Here is a 17,716-nt window from a genome sequence, read left to right on the forward strand (position 1 = left end):
GAGGAAAACATAGGCAGAACACTCTATGACATAAATCACAGCAAGATCCTTTTTGACCTACCTCCTAGAGAAATGGAAATAAAAATAAACAAATGGGACCTAATGAAACTTAAAAGCTTTTGTACAGCAAAGAAAACCATAAACAACACAAAAAGACAACCCTCAGAAAAGAGAAAAAATTTGCAAACTAAGTAACTGACAAAGGACTAATCTCCAATATACAAGTAGCTCATGCAGCTCAACATCAAAAAAACAAACAATCCAATCCAAAAATGGGCAGAAGACCTAAATAGACATTTCTCCAAAGAAGATATATAGACTGCCAACAAACACATGAAAGGATGCTCAACATCACTAATCATTAGAGAAATGCAAATCAAAACCACAGTGTATCACCTCACACCAATCAGAATGGCCATCATCAAAAAATCTACAAACAGTAAATGCTGGAGAGGGTGTGGAGAAAAGGGAACCCTCTTGCACTGTTGGCAGGAATGTAAATTGATACAGCCACTACGGAGAACAGTATGGAGGTTCCTTAAAAAACTAAAAATAGAACTACCATATGACCCAGCAATACCACTACTGGGCATATACCCTGAGAAAACCATGATTCAAAAGGAGTCATATACCACATTGTTCACTGCAGCACTATTTACAACAGCCAGGACATGGAAGCAACTTAAGTGTCCATTGACAGATGAATGGAGAAAGAAGATGTGGCACATATATACGATGGAATATTACTCAGCCATAAAAAGAAACGAAACTGAGTTATTTGTAGTGAGGTGGATGGACCTAGAGTCTGTCATACAGAGTGAAGTGAATCAGAAAGAGAAAAACAAATACCGTATGCTAACCCATATATATGGATCCCATATATATGGACCACCTAGAGGGGTAGGATAGGTAGGGTGGGAAGGAGACGCAAGAGGGAGGGGATATGGGGATATATGTATAGCTGATTCGCTTTGTTATACAGCAGAAACTAACACAACATTGTAAAGCAGTTATACTCCAATAAAGACGTTAAAAAAAAAAAGAGTAACATAATTGACACACTTTATGGAAAAACAACCAAGGGAAAAAGAGAGAAGGCATAAATAAATAGTATTAGGGATGAAAACGGGGACAAAACTACAGACACAGCAGATATTAAGAAGATAAAGAAATATTAAGACTTTATGTCAATAAACTGAAAGCTAAGAAAATTATTCCTAGAGAAAACAGAAATGAACAAAAATTGATTCAAGAAGAAATAGAGGCACTTCTAGGTTGGTGAACACACTGAGGTGCCAGGAGGATGATGTGCCTGAGGGACACGGAAGCTCTGTGTCCTTCCCCCCCCATACATTCTGCTATACATGTCTTCCATTTGGGTGTTCCTGAGTTGTATCCTTTATAGTAAACGGTGACAGTAAGTAAAGTGCTTTCCTGAGTTCTGTGAGTCGTTCTAGTGGGTTTGTGGGAAAATCTCCCCCCCCCCCCGAAAGTGGGGTCGCGGGAAATCCTGAATTCGTAGTTGGCTGGGCAGAAATGTGGGTAGCCTGGGCACCCTATTTGTGGCTGGTGCCTGAAGTGAGGGTAGTCTTGCAGGATCAAACCCTTAAACCTGTGGAATCTGATGTTAACTCCAGGTTGTTCGTGTCAGAAGTGAACTAAATTGCTGGTATCAGATCTGATGGATGTCAGGGAGGAAAGTAGCTCTCATTTAGTGTCATAAAATGTGGAATTCAGTAGAATGACACAGGCTCACAGAAGCATGTAGTTTAGGAAGTGAAAGGATGAGCAACAGGGCAGGGTATGAGGAACCTTTGACTCCTGGGTGGCCACATGATCAATCATGGTGTAGGGCAGCAGCTATGCTGAGATAAATGACTGAAGGTAAAAGTTATCGATGGAATTTATTGATGGACCTAACTCCTGGGGAACTGTTTCAACGGATGCATAAAGAAATACAAACCAATAAGAGAAAAGTGAAATATACAATCCCTTGATTATTATTAGTTATAATAGCTAAAATGAAATTAAAAGAGAGTGCTGGGTCAGATTTTGATGCTGGGCCAACTAGCTTCAAAGCTGCCCCCCAAAATGAAAAGTTATTCAGGGACAACAAAGAGCACCTCAAGACTGCTGGTCACCAAAGTTCATGTGTGGGGTTGGGAAGGGCAAAACCAAGAAACTACTGAGACCACGGGGCTCAGTGTGAAGGAGCTGTCTCACTTTGGAGGTTGGCATCACCAGCTTCCTGAAGAAGCTTTACTAAAAAGGACAAAGAGAGAAATTTAGGAGCAGTATATTCATTTTTAGTTTTTAAGATTTATTATTTTATTTATTTTAATTTTGGCTGCGTTGGGTCTTAGTTGTGGCACGCAGCATCTTCCTTGAGGCATGTGGGATCTTTTGTTGCGGCACATGGGCTCTTTGTTGTGGTGTATGGGCTTCTCTCTAGTTGTGGCGTGCGGGTTTTCTCTTCTCTAGTTGTGGTGTGCAGGCTCCAGGGACAGTGGGCTCTGTAGTTGTGGCACACGGGTTCCAGAGCATGTGGGCTCTGTAGTTTGCAACACGCGGGCTCTCTAGTTGAGGCACGCAAGCTCAGTAATTGTGGCACGCGGGCTTAGTTGCCCCACAGCATGTGGGATCTTAGTTCCCTGACCAGGGATCAAACCTGTGTCCCCTGGATTATAAGGTGGATTCTTTACCACTGGACAACCAGAGAAGTCCCTGGAGCAGTATATTCATTTTTAAATGCTGCAGAGTGGAAGGGTTGGTGCAGGACCCAGAGCTAACTATGGGACAACTACAGATGGCTATCCATGATACAGACACAGAGCAGGTTACTCCTGAGGGAGCAGCCAGCCTGGTGCACTGGATAAAAACTGCTGTAAAGTGTTTATTCAAAGAAGGGGGACTACCTGACTCCCCTTAAAAATGTCAAGTGGAACACCCCAGATGAATTCACCCCTTATTATTCATATGTAAGCCATGTGGGATTGGTGTTATAACTAGTATATTCACAACTGAAAATGTCCATTACTCAGGTCATGGTAAATACTGTGGGCCCCTTCTGCATTAGCAGCCCATGTAACCTTAGAGTCAGAGAAGCCTGTCTCAGCTTCCCCTCATGAATCTTAGCAGATGCTAATAAAAACACTATATTAATTTAAAAGAAAATGTGGAGAGGCAGAGGAAAGAGTCAAGGGACTCATCCCAGCATGGTGGAAATTTTTAAACAATTATTAAGAAACTGAGTGAATAAAGCAAATGTTGATAGAAGTGGGAAAGAGGAAAAAGAAAGAAGGGTGTCAAGAGACTCATCCCAGCAGGATGGAAATCTGTGGATGGTTATTAAGAAATGCGACGAATGCAGGGGACACAGGTTCAAGCCCTGGTCCGGGAAGATCTCACATGCCGTGGAGCAACTAAGCCTGTGCGCCACAACTAGTGAGCCTGAGCTCTAGAGCCCGCGAGCCACAACTACTGAAGCCCACGTGCCTAGAGCCCGTGCTCCGCAACAAGAGAAGCCACTGCAATGAGAAGCCCGCGCACCGCAACAAAGAGTAGCCCCCACTCACCGCAACTAGAGAAAGCCCGTGCAGTAACGAAGACCCAACGCGGTCAAAAATGAAGGAAGGGAGGGAGGGAGGAAGGAAGAAATACATAAATAAATTTTTAAAAATCTTAAAAATAAAAAGATTAAAAAAAAAGAAATGGGATGAATAAAATGGACATTGACATTGATGGGGTTGAAATAAAGGTCTTAATACAGTACTATCTGAGACTGGGTGGATCAAAGGGACCCCTGCTGGACCCCCTACATTAAAGGGCTCTAAGCAAGTTGAGTTTGTTTACCCTAGTTTGGAGAAATGTAAGACACGGGAAAGCAATGATTATAATGAGAAACCAGACCTGACATAACCTGGGGCAATAGTCAGGCAGATTAATCTTGGCTCAAACCCCCTGCTGGCTAAAACGGTCAGGGAGTGGAGAAGTTTCTAGGAGTCCTTTACTGGGATGGGACCTCATGCACTGTGATACCAAAACCCTTTGGTGAAGTCTTAACGCAGGCTACAATTAGATTGAGAGAATATGAAAAAAGTTAAGGTTGACTGATGAAGGTGGAAGTTTGGGTGAAAACTGGAATGTTTAAACAGGCTTACCTGAATGGTTTATGGGAATGGATACTATGTCTAAATGGGGAACACCTCCCCCCAAAGTAAAACAGATGGCATGTCAATCGCTCTCCAATCCAAGCAATATTAATTAGACATCATGCTAAATGGGAATAAGACTGCCGGAGCCCACACAGTGTTATAGACAAGAAGCTGGAGCCTGGCAGACAAACTCTGTACAGGAGCCTTACATAGAGCGCAGACTGGGGCTTACGGCAAAAGCCTGTGAGCACCTCCCAGTGACAACTACTGGGATGACAAACTGGAGCATTTCCATTTGAGAGGCAATTACTAGCCTGCTATTGAACGTTAGTCTAAACTGCCCCTATGACTGGAAGACAAAATAATCTTGAAACCCAAGATACCCATGATGTCTTGGGTAATGTCAGAAAAACACTCTAATGAGGAAGGCAGTGCACAGAAGAGTTCCATAATTAAATGGAGATTGTTTATAGAGGATCTCGTTATGAGGAGAAGGCAAGGAGGAGATACAATGAGGAGCCTCTTTTCCCAGAGGACTGACTCTGGAACTGAGTGAGGAGTTGCCAGATTCTGTTGTCACTTGGACAGTATAAATATCTCTCAACTGACCAACAAAGAGATGCTTGGTTTATGTATGACAGTTCCAAGGTGAATGGCCACCACTCTGATCAAAGAAGGTAAACACAGATGGGCTCAGTGGGCTGACTTACATGCTGTTTTCCTAGCAGTGATGGAAGAACTGAACAATGGTAAAGCCCACATGCTTGGGTTTTTACTGACTCATGGGCAACGGAAAACTGGACTATTAAAAGGATGCCTGTATAAGGTGCAGCCATATGGAAATCCCTCTGGGAATTTATGGGCCACTTTAAAGTAGAACATGTTAATGCCCATCAGAAGAACCCACTTTCAGGTTTGGGAGGTGATGTAACCACCAAGTGGACCTTTTGGTACACTCCCTTCACGTGGCCACCTGGGGGACTGCAGCAATGCAGAGATGGGCTGAATCTAGACATAATCCTCTTATACCCTCTGAGGCACAAATTGCCAACAAGAACTGTTTTGTCTGCCAACAGGAGAGACAGAGGATGCAGATGGCTGTGGGGAAGACTCCCCGGGGGGGAAGGCCCTACTACACACAGCCAGCAAGCAGACTACACTGGATTAATGCCAGCAGCCCTGGTGGGGGGGCTATAAATGGGTCCTACCAGGAATAGACACTTCAGACTGGGCTTTGCATATGAGGCAGTAGATGCTTAAAATACTATTAGAGGATTGGAACAGAAGATACTCTACCAATGTGGGCCGCCAAGTTACACATCTTCAGGCTATGGGACACAACACGCTTCACAGCACACAGTGTCCAACAGTGGGTGAAAAGATACCACATCAAATGGATATATGATGTTGCTTATCACCCTCACAGTAATGGTTTAATTGAGAATTAGAACAGGCAGTTGAAACATCTGCTGTCTAAAATGTGTGAGATAAAAGCATAAAGGGCTGACTTTCATGCGTTCACAAGTGTGTGCTCACATTCAACATAAGGGGGCCTAAGGGAGAGTCCCCACTAGATAGATACCTCTGTTCTTCTGGTGGATCTGGGGAAAAGGGGATAGAGATGGATGCTGGTATGACTACAATTCTTCCTAAGGAGTAAGGATGCTGGTATGACAATATACTTTTTATTTTCTTCCCCACATCATCTCAGCTTTGTTTTTCCTATCTGATGCAGGACCAGGACTACAGCTTCAAGTGCCAGAAGCAGGGATGAAACTCTATTTTTAAACCTTTATGTCAGAATTCCTAAGAGCCTGCTGGGGTGGGCTGTGCCTTCACCCCATCTGGCAAAATGGGGGTTAACAGTGAATGCAGCTATAATGCCTGGAGGTAAAAACAGCCCACTAGTTCTGTACCTATGTAACCTTACCCTAATATGAATGGTAGTGAACTGAGGCGGAGGTACTTGCTAGACTACTATTGCTGCCTGCAATCTAAACCAGCGCTGTGGCTGAACCTAATGTCCCTTCCAAAGGTGGAAAAGTTTGGGTATAAATGGAAAGAAGGAGGAATAGTAGTTAAGGGTAAAGGAGTAAATAAATGAGTTATGGTAGGTAATAAGAGAAATCCAATATTACATTAACACCCTGAAAGAGGCTCGGGGCAAGAGATGACATTGTCTCTTAGCTCAGTTATACCGGATGCCTTGAAAGGGGGAAGCCGTATATTGCTGCAGTTGGAACCTGAGAAGATGTATTGTACTGGAACCCTGCAAACCTCAGTGGCCTTGCTCTGGGAGACATTTTCATGCAGTAGGATGATAGACTGAACTAAGCAGTAATGCCAAAGGGACAGGTACTATGCCAGCATCTTAACAGTGAAGCATTAAAAGCATTCTTTTTAACATCAGGAAAAAGACAAGGATGCCTGTTATTATCAATTCCATTCTATACTGTACTGAAAAGCCTAGTTAGTACTTAAAAGGCAAGCAAAAGAAATAAAGGTGACAAAGACTGGAAAAGAAGAAATAAAACCATCATTATTTGCACATTATCACCTACTTTGCTATTATAAAACTACCTAAAGACATTAAAGAAAGCCCTTATAAATGGAGAGATTACATCATTTTCATGGAGGGGAGACTCAACATTCTAAATACGTTAATTGTCTCAAAACTACATTCAATGAAATTTCAGTAAAAAGAAGGTGGTGAAGAGAACTGTCCTATAAGATACCAAGACTTACTTTAAAGCTATAGTAATTACAACAGCGTGATTTACTACAGGGACAGAAAAACTAGCAGAATAAACTGAATGCCCAGAAATACATAGAGGAACTTCACATACAGGAACTTATACATGACTGAAGTGGCACTGCAGATCAGAGGGAGGAAGAATGGTCTATCTAATAACTAGTATAGAATAACTAATTACAGATATTTCTAAAATATTAAATTTGATCTCTTCCTCATAACATAAACAAAAATCAATTTCTTAGAGATGCTAAATATAACTTAAAAACATTTAGGAAAAAAATGTAGACTATTTTTACAAACTCAGAATAGAGAAGCATTTCTTAAATAGAACAGAAAGTTAAGTCATAAGAAAGATTTGTAAATGAGAATTTATGATTAAGAGTATCTTAATTCATCAAAAGATCCCTAAAAGAAAATTAACAGCCACGAACTGGAAGGAGACATGTGCTTCTCATATAACTGACCAAGGATTAGCTTCTTGAATATATAATGAAAACTTATTAAGAAAAATGTCTTAATATTAAGTTTTTGTTTATCACAAAGTAAAACTAGTATTATAAAAATATTGGCCAAAGCTGTTAAAATTCTAATGCTTTTTGGATACAGGTCATGGGAACCCAGTTTCTGCCATCAAAATATCAAGTTTGACTTTATGATTTATCAACTCCATAACCAATAAGCTATAATGTTTAGTTGAGCATGACTAGCAATTTGTGTTTACAAGGCTCCCAACTTCTTCAAGAAAACTTCAAGCAGCTTCTACTTTCTGACAAGGTTAATTCATGTACAACTTACAAAGGGAGGGGAAGGGAGAGGAGTACTGTGAAGGCTCCCAGGCAGGCAGTGCAGCGTGGGCTGTGGGTAACTGCTTATTTCCATCGTGAAGAGTCAAAGAAGGTAATAAGCAAGGATCCAAAAATGTTCCTGAGACCTTAATTATTGGTATCAGAAGTTGGACCCTGGTTTTAAATTCCCCTTTTATTCCTCCACTATTCCTCTGAAAAGATGATCAGACTCCAATCTTCCCACTCTCTTGCTCCAAGTATTTCTAGGCCGCAGAAGAAAAGTACTCTTTTCTGATCTGGGGTTCTAGAAAAGAGCCTTTACCTCTTGGGTTCATTCCCTGCTTAAAATTTCTAGCCAGTTACCACTGCAAAGTGACTGTGATGTACACACTCTCTAAATAACAGACTGGATAGATTTTTTTAAAATTTATTTACTTTTATTTATCTTTGGCTGTATTAGGTCTTCGTTGCTGTGTGTGGACTTTCTCTAGTTGTGGTGATCGAGGGCTACTCTTCATTGCGGTGTGCGAGCTTCTCACTGCGGTGGCCTCTCTTGTTGCGGAGCACAGGATCTAGGCACGCGGGCTTCAGTAGTTGTGGCACACGGGCTTAGTTGCTCTGCGACATGTGGGATTTTCCCGGACCAGGGCTCGAACGCGTGTCCTCTGCATTGGCAGGTGGATTCTTAACCACTGCGTCACTGGAGAAGTCCCCAGACTGGATAGATTTAAATGGGCTGTGGGGGACTTCCCTGGTGGTCCAGTTGTAAAGAATCCGCCTTCCAATGCAGGGGGGACTCAGGTTCGATCCATGCTGCAGGGCAACTGAGCCCGCACACCACAACTACTGAGCCCAGGCGCCTCAACTAGAGAGCTGCGTGCTGCAAACTACAGAGCCCATGCACCACAACTACAGAGCCTACGCACCCTGGAGCCCACATGCCACAACTAGAGAGAGAAAAACCGCATGCCACAACTAGAAAGAAGCCCACGTGCCGCAACTAGAGAGGAGCCCATGTGCGCAACGAAGATCTCACATGCTGCAACTAAGACCAACGCAGCCAACAAACAAACAAACAAACAGGGCCCAGGAATGTGTGCAGCAGCATTTTTTTAAAAATAAAGAAAAAAAAGGGCTGTGGACAAGAATTTCAAATCAGTCTAGAAGGACATTTTCATCACTGAAATCCATCTACTTTTATTCGTTTTGGGTTTTCATGGTAATTGTTCAAGACTTGCAATGTTTTTAAATTTTATGGCATTAGTGAACAAGAAATGAAGTGTCAGATGTTATTAAAACCCCTTAACACAGTCAGGAGAAATGAAGAATGGCACCAGAGTACAAATCAATATAACAACACTTAATTCATTCCCTTCTTTCTCTAATGGGAGAGACAGTTGCCATTGTTAAAATTTGCATTTACACAGATAATCTACAATTATTTAACATGGTACCTTTACAAAAGACCCTCAGAGGTGAGTTTATAATTTTAAAATAAATACTGAGACAGATAAGGATAGGTTAAGTGCAGTGTCCAATACAGCTAACATATGGGTAAGTGTTCTGGATAAAGACCGATCCAAGCCCATTCTCAGCTCCACCACGTTACCTAATAGCTGTGTGATCTTGGGTAAGTTACTAAGCTTCCCTGAGCGTCAATTTCCTCCTTCATAAAAGCATGTGCAGTACTAACTCATTGTTGAGAGGATTAAATGCAGGGGGCAAAAAGACCAAAATGTACAAGGCACTTTAATAGTACAATTCCTAATATAGAGTGATTTCTGTGAATGATTAGAAAATTACTTTATGAGCCTTCTTTTTGTATGACACTTTAAAAATATATGTATGATGAGAGTTCTACAATCTCAAGATTCACTCTTGTGTTCAGCATAAAAGACCAAGTTACCAAAAAATACTCATTTGAGTACAAAAACATGCTCATAAATATTCAGTCTTCTTAATTTGAAACTGAAATTAATACGTAGATATTAATTAACTATAACTTTTCAACAGACTCCATAAACTAAATGCGACAAGCTAATCTAGCTGAGAAGAAAGATGAGAGCTCAAGACAGACCACGAGCACAGAGACATAAAGTGCTATTTAAAACAGGAAGTGTGATAACTAAGGGCTTTTTTCTTTAAGAAGCATGACATTCAGTATAAGAGAACATTTATTAAGTTCTCAACCCTGAAACAAATGCCTTGACTATTTAATTTAACAAAGTTATACTTTGAATGCAATAATATGTCAGATCCTCACAACTTAAGATGTGCATAATTTTATAGAGGATTATGTAGGGCTAATAAAACTGATAATAATTACAACAACATGGGCTATCATTTAGTCAGCACAGGTTTCTTACTTGCTCACAATAAATCAGTGAGAGAAGAAGGAAAAAACCTGTTATCCCCATAAAGATGAACTGATTGACACTCAGGAAGATTATGTAACTTGTCCAAGGTTACAGATAGTAAGTGACAGAACAGACATTTGAACCCATGATTGTTATCACTTCAAAAACCAATATTCTTTCTGCTCCAAATTGCTTCTCTAGGCAGAACATTAGGAAACGGAACTAAATGACTGGGAAGATCTCTTGAAAATCTAGGATTTAAATTCTTTTTACTAATAAGCTAATATACCTGAGGGTATTAAGCTTCAAGCCCCTGCCCCAACAAGCAACTCTCCAACACCTATCTCCTTCAGGGAAAAAAGCAAGACAGGAAGACGCAGAAAAGAAGTAAGGATTACTTAACATTAAATCTTTCAGATACAAAAGGATGTGATCTGTGGTAATGACCAGCACTAAGAAAGTGAGAGCACGAGGACAGGAAAGAATTTAGATTAGTCATTAGAGAAGAACTTCCTGACAACAAAAATTGAGTCACTGGAACACATTATCAGAGAACGTTATGTAGGATAAACTGAAGAAAATACAACCTCATGAAGGGCTGTCAACACACAAACAGTGTCAACATACACACAAGATGGGGAAGTACAAATATAGCCTACTTGGCTCAGCCTCATTTATAATTTAAAATAGAAAAGAAAAAAAGGAAACTGGTAAAATAAGCTTGACAGCAACAGTCAGGAGACTGCACTACAATTCCGTCAGCCTAAGTACAAGTTAGCAAAATGCTAACCCAATATTTGTGCCACATTTTTCAAAAGACCCATCAAGGCACAGGTACCATTTTATATTTTCCTTCAATTCACTATCCATTAAAACACAGCATCTCGGGCTTCCCTGGTGGCACAGTGGTTGAGAGTCTCCCTGCCGATGCAGGGGACACAGGTTCGTGCCCCGGTCCGGGAAGATCCCACATGCCGCAGAGCGGCTGGGCCCGTGAGCCATGGCCGCTGAGCCTGCGCGTCCGGAGCCTGTGCTCTGCAACAGGAGAGGCCACAACAGTGAGAGGCCCGCGTACCGCAAAAAAACAAAAACAAACAAACAAAAAACCCACAGCATCTCTATTTCCTCTGCAAATTCACGTTCAGACTAGAACCAGTGCTCTAGTCTAGGCTCAAAGTTAGTCATCACAGATGCACTGGTAAAATAAAACCCAAATTCTGCTAGTTTTGTAAGTATGTTTTGGGAGAATTTTGAATGAAAAATATCACAAAGATAACTTCCTTTGGGATTAAAAACAAAACAAAAAACCCCCACATAATTTTGGTGGAATTATTAGACCTAGGAGAATCGTGTCTGTTCCACACGCCTGTACCCCTTTCTCTCACTACATGAAATCAACCCATCCAAAGTTGATCGCCTTAGGAAACCGCAGAGTCAACGATTTCGTTTAACCCTTTCCAATGTCAGCTGAGTCTTGATGTGAACTTTTACTAACCTGTAAAAAAATGAGAAGTCTACATGTTCCCGGTAGTAAGAGGATTCTCTCACTTTCATTATAAAAAGAAATACGTTTCTTTTATGATGATTATGTTTATTATCAGGGAAAAAAAGGGCTACTTCCATTAAAAAACAAATACACTCAAGTCAGCCAAGTTAATGCTTTTATATTCCTTCCCTTTTTTTCTCTACAGCCACTGCCATCCAAAAGAGAAGTAACCTCTCAGCCTCTGGTCCTACCTAAAACCCTCTCCTTTCCACAAGACAGAAGAGACTTCAGACCATTAATTATTTGGTTCTAGTAATATACCCCAGTAGTTGAGAGCATAAGTACTTGCTTTTGGGAGACCTAAAAGCTAGGGCAGACCTACCTTGTGAGTAGAGAAGGATCTGCATCTCTAAAAGAACACAGGTAAACACCTGTACCAAGTTCTCCAGGCCCAGGAGCTCGAAGACCTCTCGGAGCGGGTAATCGGAGAGAGGAAGTTCACTGGGGCCCGGCCTCTGACAGATGACGGGTTCATAAACACCATAAAATTTCAGTGATCTCCCTGGAGGAGGAAGGGGCACCTCATAGAGAATATTATGGATGTAGCTCTCAAGCGGCAAGGGTGGTGGCTGCTGTGAGGTAACTGCCTTGTAAAGCTGAATAAGGAATTTCTTGCAGGCCTGCATGAAAGGCAGCGGTGTGATCAAACATATACTTTTTGAAACATACAGGGTGTCTCTGCTGATGTCATAAGAGTTGTATCGCTGGAGTTTCAAAAGGGAAGTTGTATCTCCCTCGTCAATACTGCTTGCCAGTGAGTCCATGCTGCAGGAGGATGACGCATACAAGCTGCTGTAATGCTCTGCGTTGTGCATCTGGTAGAGCGTCTGCATTGCTGTGCAGATTTGCTTACTTGTAACTTCTTCATAAAAAGTGAGAACAAAACCGTAGGTACGAGAACCATCTTCCCGGGTAATTATAAATGAGTGGAACTGAGGGTCTTTATTGTCAGTTTGTGTTCTGAAAGATAGTCCTTTAGGCATGCACAACTGTGGAGGAAGGAGAAGAAAAGCATCAGAAGGCAGTACACAAACAACTTCAAACCAGAAAAAAATGTTTGTGAAGCTCCATCTGAGCTTGTGACCTTCAGTAAGTCATGTAACTTCTCTGAGCCTCGGTTTCTTTATCTACAACATTTGCTGCATCAGTGACTTGAAGACAAAATATGCAAGGGCACTTCACAAATATTTAGTATTTAAGGACTATTTTTAGAGTAATGTTGATAATGTCTCAGAGGAATACAGACAGGTGAAGGCTCATTTGATAAATGGAAAAAAAGTTAAACATAGAATAATAAAAACAACAGTATCATTTTTGTATCATTTTGAACAATATTATCCTTAGGAAAATAAGCTTTGAAAATTAAATGATTTTTTATTTACTGAAGCAGAAGGGCAGAAACAAGACATTTTAGATTATTTCCAGCAGAGACCATGTCCCAGGTCTTGGGAACTACCCAGGATTGAGTCAAACTTGGGAATAAAATTACATGAGGAATTAAAGATGCTATATTTAAGATACTTACAAAGCACAAGAAAATAAAATCAAGTCTTTAAAACATTTTAAACAAATTACAGAAAATGTGAAATACACTAAGGAAAACAGGACTTGTAATTCAACTATCCTAAAATAATGATCATTATTAACTTTTCTATTATTCCTTTCTACTTTTGTATTACAATATACTTTCTGCATAGAAATAATTTTACCATACATTATGACATTTTTTTTCAGATTTAATAGTCGATCTGGTGTAAAACTTAGAAGTTCTCCCAAATCCCCACATTACCAAAAAGATGTAATTCACTTAAGAGTTACATGTCCTTCATCCAAACTGTGAACAAACACTTATTAAGTGCCTTTCTGAGCTAGGCCCTGTGATGGTGATACAATGGTGAGAAAGACACAGTTCCTGCTCCTCTGAAGCTTCCAGTCCAGTAAGGAGGACAGATGATTAAAAAATTATTAAAAAAAAATTATAAAGTATTGGAAGTGCTACGATAGGGTAAATATAGGCTGCTAGGAAAAAACACAGCAGGAGGACATAAATGAGAAAAGAGGAAGCCACCAGGGGAAAAAATGAAGGAAGCCCAAGCGGAGACCTGAGGATAAGTATAGGTGTGTATAGGTGTTAGTGAGATGAAGAGAAGGCAGAGAGGGCACGTGCAAAAGCCCAGAAGACAGAATGTGAGGTTCTGGGGAACTGAAACCTGCTCTTCAGCTCACCTACTCTGCTGGGGGCCTTCAGACAATCCCAGTCCTCGGCCTGGAACCACCCTAACTCACATCCAGTAGAGCAAAGGGGCTACCCTGCCAAACCCTACTCAAACTGCAGATCTGTAAGCAAAACGATGATTTTGTTGTTTTAAATCAAGAGACTACAGCCCTAAGGTCAAATCCAATCTGCCACTTGTTTTTGAAAATAAAATTTTACTGGAACACAATCACGCTCCTCCATTTAAGCACTGTCTACACAGCTGCTTTTGCACTACAACAGCAGAGCTAAATAACTGCAACAGAGACTGCATGGCCCACAACGCTCAACTATTTACCATCTGGCCCTTTGTGGAAAAAAAACCCCTGCCAGCCTATGTTTTAAGCCACTTAAGTAACATTGGGATGGTTTGTTATAGAGCTATATATACCCAAAACACTCCCTTACTTCCTGTAAGTGTCCATATAAATACTACCCTAAAGAGGACTTCCTTTATTTTTCCATAAAAAATAGTGTTTTCATCCTATAAATGCCATTAAAATGTCACTTCTCCTCTAAAAAGTCTCTGTTGAATGAAGTAGTTAAAATCTTGCACCATAGTATACATATGTACACTGTATAATGACACACAGTAGTTTCTCAAATTTTGTTTCATCTCTAGATTGAAAACTACTCAAGGACTCGTAATAGCCTTAACGATTCAAGAGTACCACACATGGAACAATACACTATTTGGGGCCGTAGTAAATGGTGACTGATAAAGATAAAAAGCAAAAATTGTGAAGCTCAGCTAAGTATCCCAGTGAAAATGTCTTTATATTTCATATCACTGAATATAAGAAGTGGAAAGAGCTACGGTAGCTTTACTTAATTATTATTATATATGTATGTTGACAAAAATTAAATTACTGTGTACATTTGGGCAAAATAAGATATAGATTTAGGTAACACACATGAATACCTCGATCTGTTGGGGGAAATTTTGCTTATTCCTAATCTTGGGAATAAAAGGCCATGGCAGAATATTTTCATAAAGAGGCCTTCATAATTAAAGCTGCTTTCACCATAACAAGTCAATGAGATCTTCTACTGATTATGAATGAAAACTCATCTGACACATTTACTATAGTCAATAAAGATTGTAGGAAGGATGACCTGAATCAGTCTTGCTCCAGGCTAAGCTCAAACCTGCATAGCATAGTGCATGGCACACAGAAGTATTTGTTGACTGACTGAATGAATAAATGAATGAACAAGAAAACAATCAAAAACAACAGCTCGGGGTACAGGATCAGATTTAGTTCATCTCTTCATTCAATCTGTAGCTCTCTTTTTACATCAAATAGGCACACAGAAACACAGTGATCTCCAAAGTCAACATAAAGACTTCATTTAATTGACAGGGTTTCCTGACATCATAAACCACAAAATTCCAGCTCAAACTGTTTTTGAACAGCTGCCAAATATTCCCTGAAGGATCTGTAGTTTTCGTCAGCATGCATTCAAACATCTACAGGAAGAGCCTGCCAAAAGTTGTGCTCAAAATGAAGAATGACTTTCTATGTTACAGACAACAGATGTAAGAATTATTAAATTCTCTTTCTACATATCAACAAAACTAAGAATTATATTTCTAATCTTGGAACCATAAATTGGAAAATGCTATTGCTTTTTCATTTTTAAAAGCGAGAATCATATGATTTGTCAAGTTTATTTTTCATAATCCTAAACTGTAAGTCAAGATTTGCTCACCATGGCATTCAACAACATCTTTTAGCCCCTGATATTGCTGTCTACCAACAATATCCCTCCCCACCCTACTCTCCCACAACAACTAAAAATTTAGAGTTGTCACTGCTGACCAGATTGTCGCTGGCAATCAGATTACTCTAGCCAAATTGGGCTCACAATGCTGTGTACCTCTCCTGGTTTGAGTGACCAAATGTCCTTATTATCTCTCTGGACTCTTTTAGGCAGTGTGGCTAGAATTTTAACAATTCTTTTTTCCATTTTCTATAGTTCTATTAATCCCACTCCTTCTCTCTTACTATACAAATAAAACTCTCAATGAGTCAGCTTGTCCTTCCTTTCTTGCTTCCTTCTTTCCCTCTCTCTTTCCTTTCTTCATTTAATAAACATTTATTTCATGTCATGTATTGCATTAGATCTTGATAACTCAAAACACAAATATGAAAATCACCCCTTACTTCTGGGAGCTTCTAGCCTAATAGGAAAGAAAGACATATAAACCAGCAGTTACAAAATAATGTAACCAATACTGTGTTCAAAGTATTATAGGAATAGAGAAGACAGAGCACCTAACCATTCCTGCTTAAGAGATGGTTTTGCAGTGGAGGTGACACCTGAACAAAGACAGGGAATGGAAGTACTGTAAGCAAGCATATAGACCTTCATTTATTCAATGATTAGAACCTCTACTATGTGCAAAGCTAGGGATATAGCAATGAATAAAAGAGAGTGTTCCTGTCCTAATGGTACTTACTTTATAGCAAGAGACAGGGAGTAGACAACCAGCTACATAATTAATTAATTGTAACTGTAACAGTGCTACAAAAAGGTACAAGGTGCCAAGAGAACGTAAGGGGACCTGGCTGAATGCTGGAAGGGTGATGGAAGGTGGTGGTTAGAGATGGCTTCTCTGAGGAAATCATGTTTACAATGAAATCTGAAGGGTCAATACGAAGAATTCACTAGGGGAAGGAGAAGTGGAAGAGCCTTCCAAAGAGAGGTGAAAGCAGAAGCAGAAGCTGTAGTGTGAAGAACAGAAAGGACAGGGGCAGGAGGCCAGTTAGACAGCTATTGCAGGAATCCAGGTAAGAGAGCTTGCTGGTTTGCACTAAGGCGGGTATGTAGAAGCGCAGAGAAGTAGATGATAACTGACTGCATATGGGAGAGGGTGAGAAAGTGGGAACTTTCATGCATGATGCTAGATTTTTGGCTTAGGCACCTAGGTAGATGGTTGTACCATTCACTGACCAAGATTGGTGGGAAGACTGTGAATTCAGTTTTGGGCATGCTGAGTTTGAGATGCCGGTGAAATATTCTAGCTGTGATGTTAAGAAAACAAGTGGGCTCCCCCAGTAATGGCTGGATTAAAGCCCCCATTCCTTTGATTTTATTGTGAGACATGAACTTAAAGCTGGGTCAAAATGAGGGCTTACTTTCATTCCAATGTCAGATCTATTAATGTAACTAAGGGTTATCCATTTCAAATTCAAGTGCTTCCTGTGTCTGTCAAAAGTATATAGTGCTCTTTTTCCTTGCATTTTGCAAGACGGATCTCTAAATAGGTATTTTCCAGCCAACCCTTTACCCTTTACGCTTCGCTCATCATTCCACTCCACGCTTCTTTGTGATCAAATAGTAAATTGTAAACTTAGAGCTTTACAGATTATAAAGAGCTATATAATAGTCATTACTCTTTAGTTACCTGAAATATCATATATCAGATGTTTCATTTAGGACATATATACAAAAAAGAATCTTTATATTTCGTAAAACTTGCTTTAAAAAGTATTAACTGTATTTTCTTCCTAACAGTTCCTAGGTTCTCTACATTCTTAAGGATAAGCTCCATCTAATTAGAACATTACATAGACGGTCATGGATGCCAATATGCAGATTTCCTTAAAGAGATCTGAAATGGGGGCGGTGGGGTGTGGGGGGAAGACAGGGGAACTTCAGCTCCATTTGCAATGTTTTGTTTCATTTAAGAGGAAAGGTATGACTCTGAAGCAAATCTGTCAAATGTTGACATGTTAGTTCTGGGTGATGGGTATATGACTTGTTTTGTTCTCTCTGTTTTATGATACTTCCATTTTTTTCCCCACAAAAATCTGGGAATCCACAACCAAAAGAGAATAAAAGCAATTAATTCAGAAGC

At 40.2% G+C, this 17,716-nt stretch overlaps 1 protein-coding gene across 3 annotated transcripts in view; it reads right to left on the bottom strand.

Moving 5' to 3' along the window:
* Positions 1-17,716, bottom strand: part of DENND5B (DENN domain containing 5B) — a 211,083-nt gene that overhangs the window by 88,740 nt on the left and 104,627 nt on the right. For all 3 annotated transcript variants that reach the window (XM_004270878.3, XM_004270879.3, XM_049694507.1), the window contains one exon: positions 11,920-12,586. In XM_004270878.3, the coding sequence (XP_004270926.1) occupies positions 11,920-12,586 (667 nt within the window). The remainder of the gene's footprint in view (positions 1-11,919; positions 12,587-17,716) is intronic.

The sequence above is a fragment of the Orcinus orca genome, chromosome 11, assembly GCF_937001465.1.
Source record: "Orcinus orca chromosome 11, mOrcOrc1.1, whole genome shotgun sequence".
Lineage (NCBI taxonomy): Eukaryota > Metazoa > Chordata > Mammalia > Artiodactyla > Delphinidae > Orcinus > Orcinus orca.